At 42.9% G+C, this 20,882-nt stretch overlaps 1 protein-coding gene across 5 annotated transcripts in view; it reads right to left on the bottom strand.

Annotated features, from left to right (window-relative positions):
- CPNE4 (copine 4) overlaps positions 1–20,882 on the bottom strand; it is a 320,582-nt gene that overhangs the window by 105,557 nt on the left and 194,143 nt on the right. For all 5 annotated transcript variants that reach the window (XM_081159934.1, XM_081159931.1, XM_081159932.1 and 2 more), the window contains exon 3: positions 7,154–7,333. In XM_081159934.1, the coding sequence (XP_081016060.1) occupies positions 7,154–7,333 (180 nt within the window). The remainder of the gene's footprint in view (positions 1–7,153; positions 7,334–20,882) is intronic.

The raw sequence follows: 20,882 nt of genomic DNA, 5'->3' as shown, positions 1-20,882 counted from the left end.
GCTTAGAGAAGTTAAGGGGTTTATTTAAGATCACATGATGTTATGGACTGAATTGTGTCCTCCCCCACATTTTTATGTTGAACCCCTATCCTGCGATTTTACTGCATTTAGTGATAGGGCCTTTAAGGAGATATTGTTAAATTCGATCATAAGGGTGGGGCCCTAATCCAATATGACTAGTGTCCTTATAAGAAGAGAAAGAAGCATGAAAGATCTTACGCTATGTGACGACCCACTGAGAAGACAGTCAGCAAGAGAGGCCTCACCACAAACCAACCCTGCTGTTACCTTGGTCTTGAAATTCCAGCCTCCAAAACTATGAGAAAATAAATTTATGTTGTTTAAGTCATCATCAGTCTGTGGTATTTCATTATGGCAGCCCTAACAGACTAATATTACACGTAGCTTATAAGAGTTAAAGCCAGGATTCCTTCCTTCATTGAACAAATATTAATTGAGTGTCTATTATGTGCTGGGTGTTAAGGAAAGAATGATGACACAGGCAGACAGGGGGACTGCCCTCCCAGAGATAGTCACACAAAGCACATGTCAAATTCCAACTCCGCAAGGAGTAGCAGTGTCATGCTGTGAGAAGGGAACTGGCCTGGTCCAGGAGATGAGGTAAGGTATTTCTGAAGAAATTCTCCTGACCTGAAGAATTTTGGAAAAGAAGAATTGAATAGTCGGAAAGGGGAGGGATGATGCTTCAGTGGAGGGAACAGGAGATACAAAGGTCACACGTGAGAAGGAGGAGCAGGCTGAGTACAACAGACAGAAAGAAAACCTTTACTTTATCCCTCGGGACTAGGTGCTTGGTACACCTGACTCTAGGTACTTTAGCAATGTTGACTGTAGTAGGAGGAAAAAAAATGACCCCTCAAAGGTATCTACGTCCTAATCCCCGAAACTTGTGTATATTACCTTATGTGGCAAAAACAAAGGGTCTTCAGAGATGTAATTAAGTTAAGAGTCTTGAGATGGGAGTTCAACCCTGGATTATCTATGGAAACCCTAAATACAATCACAAGTGTTGTCATAAAAGGGAATCGGGGGGAAATTTGATGAGAAACACTCAGAATTGAAATATAAAGACAGGGCAGAGAGCGATTTGAAGATGCTAGATGTTTGGAATGATGTGGCAACAAGCCAAGGAGTGCTAGCTGCCACCAGAGGTTGAAAGAGGCAAAGAATGGACTCTCTCCCAGGGAGAAGCAAAGCCTTGCCAATACCTTGATTTCAGAGATTGCTCTTCAGAACTATGACACAATACATTTCTGCTGTTTTAAGCTACCAAGTTTGTGATAATTTGTAACAGTAGACATAAAAATCTAGAACTGACTTGCCCATGATCAGGTTCAGAGTCCCAGGAAAAGATGCAGTGATGGCTGATTTTAGGGAAATCCCTACCATCCCATTTCCTGACCCAAGACTTCTGGCCAATATCACTTCACCTGAAGACATCAGACTGGCTCAAGGTAAATACTATGCCAGAAGAGCCTTCTCTTGGTGCTATTTCTACATTTCCCGGTCTCCTTGCTTCCACCGCTGACCCAAATACCCACAATCTTGTCTGAGCACAAAGTAACCCTTGAGAACTTTGGCCTCTTATATGCCCTATCAATAAAGGGAAGCCTTAAAAAATATTTTAAAGAGCATAAACAAAAAACCCTTCAAGAACTATGCTTTTTTTTCTGCTGTTTCCTTTGCCTAGGATTACTCAGACTTTCTCTCCTTAAATGGTAAATTATATTCATTCTTCAAGATCCACATTAGAAGTTGGGAATAGTTGCTGAGCTAGGAGGAAGGTGAAGTTGCCTGTGGAACTGAGAACTTCTCCTTTGCTCCTCTCAGGGTGTCCTCCGTTCCTTATCTTATCTGGCCCTTTTGAGCAGCAGTAGCAGCAGCAGGGCCTGGGAACTTGTTAGAAGCGCAGATTCTCAGGCCCCACCCGACCTACTGAATCAGAATCTGCATTTTAACAAGATCCCTAGGTGATCTGCATCCACATTACAGTTGAGAAGCACTGAGCTAGAAAGTAAGAATTGCATGTAGACAATTATAGTTCAACAGATCAGATTTAAAAGAGTTATAGTTACAGAATTCTAAATTAATCTGTTCTGCTGATTTAGACTTCTATTAATGGGTAAATGTGCAGGAAGGAAAAGAAAGGCACAATGAGGAAACTTTCTCAGACATTCAGGGGACAGGACATACAACATGAGTGTGTGTGTGTCTATAAATTTTATGTGAGTTCAGTATAGTCCTCACTCCCCAGTGGAGACCTACAAAAAAACCACCCTACGGAGTATGATTCAGAATGACAGGAGCAATGGGTAATCGACTAGTTTGGGCTTCCTGTCTTGAGCTTTCTATTAAGCAGGGCTTTAATTACTTCAAGTGTAATTAAAGGCTTTTACCCTTTCTCTGACTTCATTAGCAAGGGATGAAGTGGAGGGAGGGAGAGTTTCAGAGAGGGATTTAAGGACTGCTATGTCTTAATTATCCATCTTTGCCTCTGATGATGGGAGTAAGGCCCCATCGTCACCATAAATGATGTAGCTCAGTTATTAATCAGAGGCCATCATCACCCCACCTCCATCCCCACGCCTCCCCAGCCACACCACATGGCATTCAGGAGAAAGAGGAAGGAGCTGCACCTCCAATCAGCCTAATGCCCAGGGTAAAGCATTTCGTCAGGCCAAGGACACAAAAGCTCCAAATGAGATGGATGATGCAGACTTTACAGTGTTTCTTCCTAGTGATCATTCTCTAAATCTTACATCAAAAATGCTGGCAAGTATTGCAGACTGGCCAAGGCACAAAATTGCTCAGCTTGCAGTAGGGAGTCAGGAGGCCTGGGTTTAACTCATGGCTCCCCCACTTGAAAAAGATGTGCACTTAAGCAGGAAAACTAGGAAATACTGGTACTTTCCTATCAGAGGTTTTGTGAGAATTAAATGAGGTAATTGATGCAAAGTTTCAGCATAGAGTCTGGCAGTGTGTAAGAGCAGTTGTTCGGCCCTCTGCCCAGAACACTTTTCTGGATGTCTCTGCATGACGAATGCCCACACTTTATTCTGGTCTCTGCTTAGAAAGGGCTTCCCTGACATTTCTATCTAAATTAGCACCCACCCCCTTCCCACCACTCTCTTTCTTAGCCCAGAAGGTTTTCCTTCATAAGGCTATTTATTATCTGTTTTTATATTATGTAGGAATAGGCAAGCTCCATGAGACCAGGGCTTTGCCAACTTTGCTAATGGCTAAGGCCCCACTATTTGAAGAGTGTCTGGTATATTGCAAGTACCCAATACATGAATGAATGAATTTATAGATATGCATTTCAATGAATGAATATGTGTATATTAGCTTTTCATTATTACTATTAGCATTAAATGCATCATTCATTGAATGACTGGGTGGATGAATGAATTCCTATCAGTTATTTCCATCTGACTGTTAAACCTTAACTGCTATGTGAGCAATAGGTCTCTGCCAAGGAAAGAATGAAGTCAGGGGTCTTTCAGATAAACACTCACAGTGGGGTATCTAGTTGCAGATGGATGTCATGGGTCTTCCTGAGCTGGGAGAGAGATTTTTTTTAGATATCGGAGTCAATTTATCAACTCGAGGGAAAAGGTTGCTTCTGTCTTGACCTCTGTGAGCAGTTCTACAGTGATAGCATTTAAGCAGTATTGCTACTCCACTTTTTCCAATGTGCAAAGGGTCGTGGAAATTGAACGCAGTGTGGTAGGCAATGTGGTCACAGGTTTCCCTGCCCCACTTATGAGAACATAAGGCAGGGCATTATTGGTTCTTTTAACAGATGTTCTCTGAACTTTAGGGGGGAAATACACTAAAGAAGAGTCAGATGGCAATGAAGAGAGGAGGACTTTGCACAGTTGTAACTGTCTTCCAAGCCTTGAAGAAGAGAAATGCCTGTAAGAAAACAAAGATGAAAACCAGAGCAACCACTAAATTTGGTTCACTTAACATGGTTGAGGGTGAAAAGGCCAGTAAGGGATACCTGTGGGCACTTCATTTTAAGCTACTGGTTTTGGGAAGTTGACACACTAATGATATTTAAGAAGCCATGTTATATTTAAAGTAAATTCAATATGCAAACCTTGAGGAAAGATAACCAAGGCTATTTCTCTGCATGATTCCTATATTGCCTCTGTCAGCTTTGTGTATGACAAACTTAAAAAAAAAGTCACCCTAGCAAAGTCAACTCCAACTTGAATTTGCATTAGTAGATGCAACATCATAATTTACACTAGTTAATGACAAGCTATTAGAGTAAATGGAAAAGATTATGAGGGCCTTAAGAGCCAAACACATCTGCATTCAAGTTCCAGCTCCACCACTTACTAGCGATGTGACACAGTTGAATAAGTTACCTAGCTTTACTCAGTCTCCGTTTCCTCAAATGTAAATAAGGGTCATTGTAACGCCTACCGCCTAGGGATGTTGTGCTGATTAAATGCATTGAGGTATAGTGAGTGCCTAGCCCGGTGGCTGGTAAATAAAAGGGCCCATAGAAAGTTAGCTACTATATTTATTATTTTATCATTTCTGATTCATTGTTCACTATATGAGTACATGAAGGAGTGAAAAAATATTGGGATGAATGAAGTAGTTAGTAAGCAGTGAAAAAAAAAAAAATAAAGGCATCTTATCAAAGGTCAGCTTGCTGTTCTCAATAGTGTGGGGTCATTTCTCTCCTTGATAGGCCCTCTGTTGGGTGCAGCAAGCTAAGCTCCTGGTCTCCTTCTGGCCAACAGAAATCCAAGGATGGTCTCCACACTCACCCAGAAGGGCTACACAGCTTTCCAAGCGCCCTGCATCGCTGTGATCTGGCCCCTCATCCATCTGCCCAGAACACACGGTTCTGCCTTGAGTGCTCAGGGAGGACATGAACCTTCCTTTGGCAGAATTGCTCTGAGCTAAGTCACTTGATGTGCTGTACCAACCGCATGGCCAATGCCAGTTTCTAGCATGCCTAGGGCTGCTATTTTCCTTCCCTAAAGGCCACGAGGCCTGCTGTTTCACATGGCAGAGTGCGAACGTGACAAACTCAGATGGACCGAGCAAGGCCCTGCACACAGCTTTGAGGAAACAAGCTTTGACTGTGGGAAGTGCCTTTATCTCTCCTTTTCAGCATCAGTTGTGGCAAGACAGGAACTGGAGCACTTGCTTCTCTCTTTGTCCCCAACTAGACGGTGAGCTGCTGGAGGGCAGGGACAATGTTTTTGGCTCACCACTATACCACTGGCATCTAGCTCAACACCTGGCACAAAGTAGAGGGTCAAGGACTTACTGACTGCTGGCAAGATGAGGCTTGTGAGAGATTAAAGATATAAGTTTGAGGGTCATTCACATAGACAAAATAATCAAAGCTCTGGATGAAATAATCTTTTATTCACAGGACTCCTACATGGATCTACATCTATTTCTTGGGACAGAATTTGACTTTTATATATAAGGGATGCCCACTGTCCTAAGGAGAATCGTAGAGTGGCTCATTTATGTCTTTAAAAGATGCCATTTTAATCACCTTTTAATTTTATTTATATATTACAGAAGTCCACTTTAAATTCATTAATTTACTCACTTATTCATTCAATGCCTACTTACTGGGTGCTGCACCTGGCAAGACCCTAGAATTATCTGCCATCAATTCTTTCCCAAAGTCACAGAGAGATTATATCTATGACCTATCTGCCTCCCCTCAGCAGTACTTCCACTTTAGGCTTTTGCCTTTCATTAAAGGAACAAGCAAGAATCTTATGAAAGTAATCACTACATTTACTGAGGACACTGTCTATGTTGTCACTCAGTGTTCACCTGGGAGACATTTCTTTTTTAGGGACAAGTGGCATGAGGCAGGGTTCAAACCAACCAACAGGCATATGTGCCATCTCTCTACCAGGCAGACTCTCACCTCGGCATGGGACTGGTGCTGGTTTTGTGAAGTTACAGGCTCATATAATTTGGAATCCTTCTTTGAGAAAAAAAGTACAAAACTACAAATAAAAATGTGACCCAGCGCCTTGGAAGAAACCCACACGAGAAAGGGGCTCTGAAGTTTAAGCTTCAGTGGTTTCACAGTAAATCAGCATCTGGCCTTGGTTCAGTGAAACTGGTGTCCTCTGCCCCTTACCCCGCCGCGGTTGTTCTGACCTCTCTGCCTAGCTTATTTTTCTTTCTTACTTGAAAGGCCTCCCTCCTTCTTCTCCAATCCCTGGACCATATTTTTTCAATAGCTGATCCCGCAATGATTTCTTTGATTCTAGCCAGCAGAAAGCTCTCCTTTCCCTGAAGGTCCACAATGCCATGCATAGAGCCCAGGGTATTTAGTCTCACTGTGGCTTAAGGAGCATCAGAAATTGCTCTATTTGAGATGCATACAGTATGCCTTCTCCAATCAGAGTGTCTGCTTCTTGGGCACAGGGACTATTTCTCCACTTAGATATCACCTGAGCACCTACTGAAGTCCTGGGTACAGTAGGAAGGGAAGGAAAAAGGAAGGATGTTACAGAAGCAACATGATGGGGTTTTGAGTGAGGCTGACCTGGTTCAAGTTCTAGCTCAGCCCCTTTTTAGTGCAGTGCCTTACGCTGAACCTCTCTGAGCCTTGGTTTTCTCACCTACAGATGTATATACTAATGATGTTAATATATTTCACATCAGTGTTGTGAAGATTAAGTGAAAGCATTTATTCATTCACCAAATATCTATTTAGCCCCTCTCCTGGGCTATTTTGGGCACAAGAGGCTTGGAATACATGTAAATGAGCAATATTCCTTGTGTGGGAGATGAGTTGGGAGATGGAAATTTACACTGTATCAAGGTACAGCTATCAGACACACAACCAGAGCAGAGTAGCTGCTCAGTGAACAACTGTGAGATAAATGAAGGAATTCAGAAGGAAAAAAGTGATTAATTTTGCAAAATAAGTAACTTCACATATTTTCAGCAACATCCCTAGGTAAATACAATGGATGCGACAGTGCATAGGAAGTCATAAAGTAGTAAATGTAAAAGAAAAGAAAATCAAGAGAAAGAAAGCATGGACTGAATGAGAGGAGAGAGAAAATGGGGAGAAGAAAGACCTTAAGAAGGCAAGAGGGAGGAAGGCCGTCTGCTGACCCACCTGGCCAAGGGTGCACTCCATGCCCCCGAGGAAGTCAGCCTCCTTCAGCCCGTTGTGGTTGCTGCTGATGTCGTGGACCTCAAACCGCAGGCGCTGCACCTCTTCAAAGTAAAAGTCCACAGTAAACAGTTTCGAATACACCGGGTTTATGCAGGTGCGAATCACCTCTGTTCTGTCAACCTGCAAAGACAGAGAAAGAGAAAACCCACCGGGGATTAGGGCTTTTAATTGTTAACCTTTAGGCAAATTAACTTGACGGTGCTTCACCTTCTTGCAAACCATAAGTGCTCTCCAGCAAGCCCGGGAGACCTTTGCAAAAGTCAAGTCCCAGCTCTGTCACTATCCTAGATGCCAGTCACTTTTGCTACTTGCGTTCACAGTAAATTCAGCCCTTGTGTTCTTTTTCATTGGGCTTAGTGTCACTGAGCAAGAGATAACTGCAGGAAAAATATTGGTATCATCAATGACCTGGAGGTACTCATTTGCTCTTTATTTTTATGGATAAATGATTACCAAAAGAAATATGACATAACAAATAAAGTCCTCCCCACCTGTTGCCCCAAACAAAGGACTGAACACAGTATATACCTCAGTCCACTGTTCTCATAAAACAGTTCTTAGCCTGGGGAAGGACTGTCCTGTGCAGAGCAAAACCAATGATCCCCCATCCAGAGGTTCCTCAAGCAACCAAGGCCCACCTAAGGGTTTCACTTTGCTTCAAAGCTTGGAGTGGCCTCTGGATTCTGGAACAAACCAATACACCAGTTCAGTCTCAGCACCAAATCAGGTACAAAGGCCTTGACATAGCAATTTTTCTCCATATAAAGTTTAAATCTTTCGACTTTGGTTGCTGCAGATAATCACCAGGGCAAGCAGTTTGAAAGTCTTCAAGGAAACACCCTCAGAAAATGAGCCGTGTTTCAAGGAGGGAAATCTTATTAGACAGAATACTCTCAAGCTTTGTATTTAAAGATTTAGAGTTGTTAAGTAATAGGGCAGCAAGATGGATCAATTATTAGTGGCTGCCTGGAGCCTCAGGATGAGAAAGGGCCTGAGGGCACATCTGGGCTCTCGAGGAAGGAAACCGGTAATAGATTAGTGCTGTGTGATGGGCACAGTAATGGCTAATGACTGTGTAGGTGCCCATTTTAGCCAATCTTACTCTTTATAGGTTGCGTAACTCATAATTCCCCCCATAATAAAGTGGAAAGCCAGGAGAATGGATACGAAGATAACCGCCTTTGGTCTTAAGTATGCCTTATTTTGGGATTATCATGGTTACTCAGTCATTTCCCCTCCCTGGGCTTCCGTTTCCTTATCGACAAAGTGAGGATCAGAGGATGAAAAGCCACATTCGCACTTGGCAACATTTGGTAACTGCCCCAACCATAGGGGGCACTCACCCTCTGGTTTCCAGCTCTTCTCTTAATGAATTTCCCTGCCCAGCCCCTAGATGCATCTTTGCAACATCTGGTCCAATTTGTAGAATAAAGAGCCTTACAATAAGAGACTTGATTATATTCACATGGTATCTTTTGATAGGGAATTTCAAAATGACTCCCAAGAAAGAACTTCTAGGTGGATTTTACACCCTTAAGACACAGAAAAGGAATCTTCTCTCCTTGTGGATGGAAGAATAAAGTCAAAGGCAGGTTTAGATTCCATCCGATTCTAGTCTTGCTTCCTCTGCTTTAACTGCCCCAAGTAGCACAAATGGCTGATTTGCACCAATCCTTCTGCTTTTCTCACTTTTTGATTTTCAAATAATGATGATCCCACATAGGTATAAAGTTCATGTTGGCATCAAGCCACACGGCTCAGGCACGCTAAGGCAAGCTGCCAGCATGCAACACTGAATGAGGTGGGGTTTTTTTTGTTTCGTTTTTTTTTTTGAGGGAAATAACTGGTTGGAAAGAAATTAAGCAATATACATTTGCATTACCAAGGTAGGTGATTTCCAAAGACAATTTCAGGGCCAGTAAAAATCCTAACAGCACATAGCTGCTCAGGAAAAGACAGAAAATGATGATAGAAGACATGCTCTCAGTACTAACTGCTTATTTGAAAGGTGTTTCAAACCTTTCTGCACCCCCAGCCATTCTTGGAGATGCATTACCTTTTCTGGAGAATGAAGCCAGGTTTAATCTGAGCAACAGAGCCTAAGGTAGCTCATGTTTCTCACTGAGATATGATAAGGTCAAGGTGGTTGTTTCCAAAAGACTATCTACTGACTGATGCTACTGGCTGCATCAGAATCAATCAGGCAGCTTTCCTTAAAACTCAGATTCCTGTTCCCTACCCCCAGCAATTTTGACTCAGTAAGTATAAGGTGGGACCCAGAAATCTGTACTTTTAAGAGTGTCCCAGGAAATTCTGATGTAGAAATACCAGCGGAAGGGATTTGAGAAGATTCAGGGTTTATTCCTTGCTCTTGTGTGAGTTTTTGTTTTGTTTTTGTTTGTTTTTTGGTGAATGTTTATTTTCATCTTGCTGGCTCTCTGTCACCAAGTCTTCCAAAAGTGTGCTAATCGCCTCTCCTCCCTGGTCATAATGACTCATAATATATATCACAGTGACTTACATACTCATGTTGCTTTACAGTTTTCAGCACATGCTCACATCCATTTTTAAACTTGATTCTTACAGCAAACATGGGGTGTGACTGTACACTATTTTATATAAGAGAAAAATCAAGGTCAAGCATCACATGATAACGTGGGCGCCTGAACTCATGTCTTCTGACCTCAAAGCCTGGACTATTTTCCTTAATTTAAGTTTATTCATGAGAATCCCTTGAAAATGAAAATGAAAATGAAACATGCAGCAAGGTTATGGCATGGTGGTGATAGATGCAATAATTGAATATTGCTTTGGATGAGATGCTCTTTTAAAAATTTTATCTAAAACACTTTTCAGTATAACACTAAAGTTTATAATAGATAATACTTACGGAATGCTTACTTTAAAAAATGCATTATTTAGGTATAATTGACATATAATAAACCACATCTATCTAAAGTGTGCAATTCAACAAGTTTTGACACATGTACGCACATGTGAAGCCATCACCACAGTCAAGATAGTGAACATAACATTACCCCAAAGCCTGCTCATGTTCCTCGGTAACTCTGCCCTGTCATCCCACCCTCCTCCCATTGCCAAGCAATTATTTTTAGATTTATTCATGGTTATGTGCATCAATGGTTCATCTATTTTATTGCTGAGTAATAGTCTATTGATGGACATACGGAATGTTTCCAGTTTGGCTATTACACATATAGCTTCCATGAATATTCATGTACAAGCATTTCTATGGCCATATATTTCTTCTTCTCTTGAGTGGTAAATACATAGGGGTGAAATAAGTGTATGTTTAACTTTTAAAATTCTATTAGGTGTATAGTGATACCTCTTTGTGGTTTTCACTTGCATTTTCCTAATAAGTGAGGCTGCTGAACATCTTTTCTTGCCATCTGTGTATATTCTATGGTAAAGCGTCCATTCAAGTCTTTTGACAGGCACCCATTTTCATCCTTATGACAGCGTTACGAGGCAGGTACCATTATTATCTCCTCTAACCCGGAGGTAGAGAGACCCTGTAAACTCCCCAACTTCACACAGCTTGCAAGAGGTAGAGTTGAACCCAGGGAGTCAAGCTCACGAGTCTGCGTGTTTCACCTGTATGGGTTATCGTCATGCAAATCTGAAGTTTTTGCACCTAACCCCTGTTGCTCAAAGTAATGCACAAGCCAGACAACAGATGTAAAATGAGGAAGTGATAGGAAAAGTCATTGAATAAGCCTGTGACTGTGTTCCCAGAGACCTGGTTTGTCCACTGGGCATACTGGAGATGCGGTGGAGGCCCTGGACACTGAACAAGCCAATCCAGATTGGATTGGGTAGGAGACAAGGTCAGTATGTCGTTAAGAAACAGTTCAAGGCTATGCACAGAATAGCTGTCTGGTGCTTTAGGCTTCCAAGGGCTGCTGGAACTCCCATAGGCAAAGGAGATGAGGCTGTTGGGAGGTGAGCACTGAACAACGGGATGCTATTCGTGAGGAGAAGGTGAAGGCAGGGACCCAAACTGATGCCAGTCACTGAACAGGTTAAGGTTTCCTGGGGAAGTGCAAGGCCCTGTCCCATGGGCAGCAGAGGCAGGTAAAGAATGACATCACTGGCCAGAGGGACACGATGGCCTCCACGGCAGGCGGATTACTAGATATTCCTCCAAACTGATATTCTTTAACTATCTCCCCAATGTTTATTTAGTGAGGATGGGAAGAAAATTAATTTTCTCTGAATAAAGAATGGATCGCTTGCTTTATGTTCAAAAATAAAGGATTTATTACAGACAGTTTTTCAAACCATATCACTTCCAAGGGCACACATTAAACCACATAAAATTCAGATAATAAAATCAAATCACTGAGTCACCAGAATTGAATAGCATTATTTAATTTCAGGATTTCAGCAGCTTGTGGCTGCTGATTTCAAGTGACTGCCCTATAGCTGCAACAAATTCTAAGTCTCAAAATCACTAAACAGAAGGAGGTTGGTACTAGTGAGAAATGACTTTTATTTTCAATTTAAGTGATTTCTCTACTTCCATAGGATGAAAACTCTTTAACATTTGTTGGTTATATAAAGAGTCCCGTGTGGAATCAAGTGCATGGGTGCCATGTGTTTATGATATGTCTATGTGCTGAAGATGCATTATTTCTGGGGGCCTGGCTGACCTACCACATGAACTGGGGGTTCCTGCTCACCAGTTTCTAAAATTGAAAACATGCCTGATATTGGCAGCCTTTGCTTCTTTTTAACTTATAAAATCCTGGGCAGAAGCTGATCTTGTACCCTTGACACATTGGTCTAGCGTAGTAGTTCTCGGTGGGGGTAATACTCACTTTCCTAGGGGGCATTTGGAAATGTGTAAGGGTTTTGGGGGTTGTCATGATGAGGTGACATCACTGGATGCTAAATATCCTACACTGTCGACATTAGTTCTGATTAACACAGAACTACATATCCTTCAAAGGTAGTAGTGTTCCCTATTGGTTCAACCCACCTTCTATCCCAACTAAACAAATAAACTTCCCCAAGGGCTTTCTGGTTTTCAGAGCAATCCACATAAATGGACTTATTAGCCAAGGTAGGAATAAAGAGTGGGATCCTCCAGATGAGAAACTTCGGAAGTCACCCTGTTTGAACTAAAATTTTTGTGAGAATAACACACTTCACAGAACTGTCTCCTTAGGAAATCATTTTGACCTCTGCCCAGTAAATGATTTCATTCCTTCTTGAAATGGATGGCAAGTTGGGTGGTGACCAATGGAGATGGTAGCTTTTCTGCTCAGGCAAAAGAAAGGGGTGACAGGAAAACTGATGCAGTTTTATTGTACACCTCCTTACCTTCCCACAGGAGACACTTTACATGTTATCTTCAGTCTTTACTTTCATTAACTTTAAAACATTTTATTTCACAATTTGACATATTTAAAGTTGTGGTGCATGTTATAATTGATGATGTGCCATTGTTTTAATTGGAAATATTTTTTAACTGGTAATACATCAAATAGTGCTTCATTCTACCACTGATTTATCATTTTACCAATGATTCTATTAAATATATCATCCTCATTTTGCTGATGATAAAATAAAACTGCATTAGAAAAGCAGTGGCAAAAGCAAGACTCAAACCTAGTCTGTCTGATTCCAAAATAAACGCTCTTTCTACCGAGCCATTTGTTACAGGTTGAATAATGTCAAACTGTATATGCTGAGATCCTAATCTCCAGCACCTTAGAATGTAATCTTATTTGGAAATAGGGTTGTTCTAGAAGTAATTCATTACATTCAGATTAGGTCCTACTAGAGTAGGGCGGACCCTCATGTGATATGACTGGTGTCTTATGAAAGGGGAAATTTGGACACAGACATACACACACAGGGAGATTCCATTTAAACACGAAGATATTGGAGTGGGAATGTGCTCATAACTCAAGGAATGCCTAAGATGGCCAGCCAACCAGAAGCCAGGAAAGAGGAATGGAAGACAGTCTCCTTAGTGTCCTCAGAAGGAACCAACCCTGCCAACACCTTGATCTTGGGCTTCTAGCCTCCCAAACTGTGGGATGGTAAATTCCTGTTGTCTAAGCGATCCGGCCTCTGGGACTCTGCACTGCTGTCCTGGGAAACTGCTCTACCATTCTACCTCTCTCTCGAAACATCCAGTCAGCACCTTTCACGGACTTATCTCCAAAAAGGCACTCTTCCCCCACTACATGGTAAAGCATTCAAGTGTTCTAGATTGAACTTAATAAGTAATTCATAATTACAAATGTCCCTCTCATTATCAGCCCATTGAAAGTTCCCTACATCTTCCTGCTATACACTTAACCTTGCTCTCCAGTAACAGGGCCTCTTGCAACAGCTCGGTTCTGTTTCTGGAGCTCTGGGGATAAACCTGCTGGAGAGTCTGGATATAGACTGTCCTTTCACCACCTGACATAGCCCCGGGCTTGTGCTGTTCAAGGTGGACAGTCGAGTCACCTCACCTTGACCAGGAGTGAGGCTCGAAAGTAAATGAAATAACCATCACCCTATGCCCACTTTCCAAGAGGTGTCTAGTGCTACAGCATGAGTCTTGGTCTCCCCAGCCCATCTAGGCTGCTGGCTCCATCCACACAGAGTCCAAGCCAACTCTGACCGGATCCGCATATCTGCAGGGGTCTCACATATGTCTTCCTATGCTGACCACCTCTGTATACTCCATAGCTGTTACTTTCCCCAGTGTGGATGCCCAGTTTGTGTGGATTAGTTTCTTGATTTCTGCTCCATCTCTCATTGCCTTGAGCCCCAGCCCATGAGCATGGGGGTCTTGTCACTTGACAATGCTCTATAATAAACTTCCCATGATGATGGAAATGTCTAAAAATATCTGCACTGTCCAAAATGGTATCAACTAGCTAGACATGGCTATTGGGCCCTTGAAATGTAGCTAGTGGGACTGAGGAATTGAATTTTAAATTCAATGAGGGTGGGGCCCTCATTACTGGGATTAGTGTCCTTATAAAAGAGACCCCAGAGATCTCCTTTGCCCCTTCCATCAAGTGAAAACACAGTGAGAAGATGGCTACCTATGGACAAGAAAGAGAGCTCTCACCAGCCACCAAATCTGCCAGTGTCGTGATCTTGGACTTCCTAGCCTCCAGAACACTGAGAAATAATTTTTTATTGTTTATAAGCTATCTATCTATGGTATTCTTCTATAGCAGTCTTAATGGGCTAAGACATCAGGTGATTTAGCTTAAAAATCTACCCAGTAATTTAAAACTCTTAACCAATGCACAGTTAAATCTGATAACCAGTAATATTGTGTTACCAACTGCCATGGCTCAGCCCCAAGGTACATGGATAATAGGAAACAGAAGGTATCATGGAATCTACTCTGAGCGCCACACCCCAACCTCCGGATTAGACTTTGTGTATTAGTACATTTCTGCTTCTTTGAAAGCTCCCATTTTGATTACAGTTCATTTCATTACAGGACATGAAGACTGAATGAAATACCGCATTACGGGTTGCTCCCAATTTGTGTAACAAGAGCTAGTGAATGTGGTAGTTATTCTTTGTATCCCCAGTTCTTTCTGCTCTGCTCCATGACCCAGGAGACTGGCCTGTGTGGATTGTTTCATTCGGGTTTCTTTGCCAGCTTGTCTCCACCAGCTAATAGGGGCACCAGTAGGAGATCAGAAAGTGAGAGGAAAGGCAGGTGGTGTGTTTTTCTTGCCCCCTCCCTGCCCTGTGCTGCAGTTTAGGCAGTGACTATAGCCCTCCCCTACAGGCTCTCATAGAAGACTTCCTGCAAGGCGCCAAGTCTCACCGGGTTCTAGCACCGCCACCACCTCTGCCTCCCATCAAGCCCAGGGGTGGCTTCCCACTACCGCTAGTCCCAGAACATCTCAGCATCCCTTGTTGATTCTTTTAATTTTGCCCACATATCTCTAAGTGGTCCCATTATTAACATTTCTTTTTTTGGCTAGGACTCTGACTGGTTTAGTAATACTCTTAAAAATGGACCAAGATATTCCAAAACCTAAAAGAGCCTTCTGAAACCAATGGGCAGATGAAATTGTGTCCAGTTTGGTGGCTCACAATGATTGAATTATATGGTCTTTTAAAACTCTGAAAAGTGGTAATCCATACGGGATTCATGTGGTGAGTCCCTCTTAGCCACAACATCCTATTTCCCAACCATGGCCCCAAATGGATCATAAGCAATATTCACTGAGTACTTAGTATGCACCAGGTGTTGTTCTAACCAATTCACATACATTATTCCACTTAGTCATCCCAACAGCCATATATTAACACTACAATAATTTTACACATGAGGGAACTTAGGGTTAAAGAGGTCCACTTGCCCAAGGTCACCAGCTCTTCAGTGATGAAGCCACTTGGGATTTCCCTGAGACCTCTTTCTTGGGATGTGGCATCTCTCTGGAAGAAGACAAATCTTTTCAGGCACCCTCTGCAAGGGTGGCTTCAAGCAAAGCCCTTTCCAACACTCAGTACTCCACATGCTCTTTGAGAGGAAAATAATCTTTAACATCCTCAGCTGGGTGACAGACCCTGAAAAGTCTTCTCAGTGACTGTTGAGTGTCTAGCATGCCTTTCCCGGTCTGGAAACTTTCTCTTCCCCCTCCTTTTATATTTTGCTCTTCAAGTTTCCTCCACCACAAATGTCTCTGGAGAAATCTGGATGCTCCAAGCCAAGGGGACATGAGGCGATTCTATGACATAAATGGTGTTTTTCAGTCCTAAATCATCCGCCTTCTACAACCCCGCAGTCCAGCTGTAAGCTGGCCCACAAATATCAAGCAATCAGAAACTACCTCCCAAAATTCACACCTGCCTGCAGATGGCAGTGGGAAGGTGACGGGTTGCAGGTCACTACAAGCTGCAGCTACGGTCAGATCTCCCTCACACGGAGCCGGGAGGCCAATCCCACACAAGCGCACAGCGATTTCCACTTCACTCAGATGCTGGTTATGAACAGGATGTTCCCCCCGTCTCGCCTCTGTCACCTCTGTGGAGTCCTCAGGAAAGGTTGTCCAAGACTGGAAAGCCTTAGTTTTCTTATTGATATTTGAAACAGTGAAAAGGAACTCAGCTGCAGGATGCTGCACACACGTCCCAGGTCGCACAGGCTCACCAGCCAGCGGACAGTGAAGGTGGGCTCGCGAGCCTGCATCTACCCTCCTCACAGTAGATGTCGGCCTGCAGGCATGAAGCAGTGGGCTGCCCCATAGCTCAGGGGCAGCCCCCCCGGTTCCAACTCTCCCTCCCATGGCTCCTTTAGAATAACCAATGCTCATTCTGTTTATAAGTCAGTTCTCAATTGCCCAAACTGTGCATTAGTCAGAGGATCCCGGTGGGCCTTCTCCGCATGCCACCGGGCAGGGAGGAGCACCCCAGCCTTACGCTCCCCATGCCTTCCCACAGCACTCCCTCATTCGCCAGGGGCGCTCACCTCTCCTGACACTTTGCTCTTCCCATGAGGTGTATCGTATGTGGTTGACAGCAATAACCTCAGAGCTTAGATTCCTAGAGTTCATCAAATCTGCGAATGGCAGCAGCTTTCATCCTGCCTTTCATTGCAGAGTGATTGGTGGGAACGTGGTGTTGCAAAGGTACCTGAGGTTATCTCTCTATTGAGTGGGAAGATTGATCAATTAGCAATGTCTGCCCCGAGTGTAGGAGGGGGTAGGTGTGGCTCAGGTGTCACATGCATGTCATTCCTCTTCTACTCTAGTGATTCAACTTTTAGCAGAGGAGACCGAGGCCCACAGATATTTAAATGTAATTCTTATATTAAAAAAATGGAATAGTACTCAGCCATAAAAAAGAATGAAGTCTTGCTATTTGCGACATAATGGATGAACCAAGAGAATATTATCCTAAGTGAATAAGTCAGACAGAGAGAGACGAACACCATACCATTTCACCTATATGTGTAATCTAAAAAACAAAATAAATGAACAAACAAAACAGAAACAAACTTACAGATACAGAGAATGAATTGATGGTCACCAGATGGGAGGGGGTTGGGGACTGGGTGAAAAAGATAAAGGAATTAAGAAGTACAAATTGCCAGTTATAAAAATGGTCATGGGGATGTAAAGTGCAGCATATGGAATATAGTGAATAATACTGTAATAACTAGGTGTGGTGTCAGGTGGGCACTAGACTTATCAGGGTGATCACTTCATAAATTATATAAATGTCTAATCAGTATATTGCACACCTGAAACTAACACTGTATCTCAACTATAATTGAAAAATAAATTAAAATTTTTAAATGACATTCTCAAGTTCCTGAAGCTACACACGGGTCATTGAGATGTGGACCCAGCTAGGTACTCTGGATCCTGGTGCAGTGACCCCTGGTCTCCCTACACCAAACTGCTTATTCCACAACTTCTTACACAGCTGCACAGGTGCCTACAGGATTCAGAGCCAGCACTTCAGCATCCAAGTTTAACACATAGACATATGCACATTCAGCCTGTGTGTGTGTGTGTGTATGTGTGGTTTTGTAAATGAAGACTAACCCCCTACAACATCTGAAATAAACTTTTAAAAACCAAATCCACTGAAGAGGGCAACACTATGGAAATAGGCCAGGCCAGGAAATGGCCCCTTAGGAAATGGGTGAGTCCAGGTGCCTCCCTACGTGAGTGTCAGTCAGAGGCCCTCCAGCCAGGCACACTCCACACACACCAGCTCTGCAAGCAGCTAGCGTCCAGCGGCCAGCAGCAAAGTGAATTTCGGAAGCCCCATCCACAATGCCGTTTTCTTAGAAAGCCTGCATGCAGAATATATGTTAAAGGCTATTGACTCCTGCAGCAGATAAATGTGCTCACTTTCCTAAAATTTTCCAAACTTTTCAAAGCCTTCTTCCCCCCATAAAATATATTCATATCCAACAAGACACATCTGAAGGAGTTTGCACTAAAGTATTAATAGGCATCTTTCACTTTCTTGAAGAGCACAGAAGTTAAAACACCAGCGAGACAAGTTGCCTTGCATACTCCACACTTGGCAAAGCACCGAGAACAAACTCTGCTCAGCATTTATTTATTAAATGAATAGACAGACGATAAGCCTCGGAAGGCATTCAATATTTTGCAGTTTCCATGGCCCCTGCCTCTATTTTCCCCTGATGTTTCTCTTGACCAGCTTCCCTTCCCTACTCCTTATTAAAATATTGAGCTTTTATCTGAAGCCAAACCCAAGTGATCACAAATTCTTATTATCATGAGGCTATCTCAGCAGCAGGACACAGATTGGGAGAGATAACTGAGTTTCTGCCCGGCCTGGGGTGGATTCCAGCATGTGCCCCAGGCTCCCTGCCTTCTCTCCAGTCAGCTTAGACCAAACAGCTTTGCTTAGCTGCACGTCACAGACCTTCCCTGGTGACAAGCTTGGGGTGATGCCATCTGAGTCACTAGCTACATACCTGGGTTCTCTTCTCACTGTGACCCAATAGCTGCCATACACTTCTTTTGCCCCATTTCCATATATATTGCTTTTTGTTTTACTAGTTCCTGAAAATTTCTTCTTGAAGTCAAGGAATTTATAACATTTTACTATGTTTGTTCATGGAAAAGCTGAAGCTGCTTACACAGCGTTGAGAGAAAGCATGGGGGGAGGGACACCTAGAGTTAAGGACACACATTCTCTTTATTGAATCCTGACTGTTTGGAGCCTTGACTCCACCCTGCAGTAGGCTGAGTACTAGGATGTTCTAGACTATTATAGATGATGACTGTTCCTTCTCCGATCCAGCATATTCAAGCTGCTCCACATACCAAAAAGCTCTCCAAATGTGTATTTTTTTTTTCTTTCCTATTCTTGTCTTTCGTTGTAAACATAAGAAAGAGAGGCTCTGATCAATGAAAAGAATTGGTCATCAGAAAATTAATCTCAAAGGATTTTCACTTCACTGCCAGCCACTTGGGTAAACTGTTTCTTTATGGCACTTACCCTGAGACGGCCACAAGGTAACACACGAAGGGGTAAAAATCCTTCTGTCTTTCTTTCAGTCCTTCCCACTCTCAGCTGCCTACTTCCTCGGCCTGTCAATACGCACGACCTACAGCCCATGATGCTGCTTTTAGGAAGCACATGTCTCTCGGAGGCTCTGTCACTAATGTGCGGCGCTGCTCCTACTCCTCTGTCACTGAGCCTGTTGATGCTGAAGAGCCTACGCTGCTGGGCCCTTCACGAGGTACAAGCACCCCAGGGGAGTGCGGCCAACTCTCTACGTGGAGAAATCTCCCACCACACTAGCATCACCATCAGCACCATTCAAACGATCGTCAGTGATCAATATTTACTGCAGGCCTACATTTTACAAGCACCAGGGGTTGGGGACACTCATGGTCACAGAGAAGGAGCGAATCAACAATAGCTGGGCTCTGTCCTTCGACAGCTTGCTGTGGGCTCTGTGCTGAGTTTCTGACGCTTGTTCTCTCTCGGAAGCTGCACAACAGCCCTTCTGGGCGGGCCCCTTGCTCAACAGGTTAGAGGGTTCAGGAAACATAACCCAAAGTATATTGCTTTCTTGTGACAACATCAACGATTTCAGGGCCGAACCTCAGATGCTCCTTACCCTCTGGAGGACTGTTTTTTCTTGTAATAGCAACTCAAACGTTCTTTTCTTATGTCTTACTTATTTGGCCAAAGTGAATTTTTTGCAGTTGCCTCTGACGAGTAATTCGTGCTCATTTCCAAGCATTTTTTTCATTCTTCAATGAAATTTTTTTCATTCTTTAATGAGTGCATGTGATTTTTCCAGCACTGAGCTAGGCTGTAGGGGTCCAGCATTAAACTAGACAAATACCACCCACCCCAAAGCAAAGTGTTCGATTTATAATACCGATGTCCTACTCAAAGTCCCATTCATTCTACAGAAGGCCTCAAGTGCACAGGAAGGACACTCTATGTAGTGGTGGCTATTGGCAATTCTCCATGGTGCCCTGCGGTGGAGGCATTCCTGCTCAGAGACAGAAAGAAAACAAATTCTCATCAGTGACATCTTTTGATGTATAATATGTGTGACAAATACAAGTGGCTCTTCATCACAGTGGTAACAGCAGTTCTGCAGACCCATTATACACATTTTATCTGATCTGGCAGTTGTTCTATGAGCTGGGCTGAGTGTTATTTTCTAACTGTACAGCAAGACATCAGGCTTTCAGGAATGAACAAGCGAAGAACGAAGCCTATTTTGGCCCCAGTAAGAGAAGACCTTTCTTATGATCAGAAAATCCTGAAGAAGGAATGAGACACCACTTAGCAGGAATGAAGAGATTTCAGCAGCAGATGAGGGGAGAGGGGGAAACAGACTAATTCTTAAGGTTTTTTCAACCTTAGAACACTAATTCTATGTTTGAATACAAATAAGGATTGTTTTAAACTGGCTTTGATAACCAGAAAATTGATAGTTTTTAATTACCCAGAGGACAAGTTTAGTGGTTATGAATTGTCCATGGCTCATTCCCAGCCTCTCTGATTTAGCTTGATCCAACGCGAGGTCTATTTTTCTTGGTCCATATGCACGAATACATCAACAAAACAAACACGTCAACAAAACAGAATGTGTGTATTAATCATGCCTTTTGATTTTCTATATTTTTTTGTTTTGACACCTTGGGGCCTCGCT

This window comes from Miniopterus schreibersii (assembly GCF_964146895.1).
Source record: "Miniopterus schreibersii genome assembly, chromosome: 15".
NCBI classification, from domain to species: Eukaryota; Metazoa; Chordata; class Mammalia; order Chiroptera; family Miniopteridae; genus Miniopterus; species Miniopterus schreibersii.
This window is presented reverse-complemented; position numbering and strand designations above follow the sequence as displayed.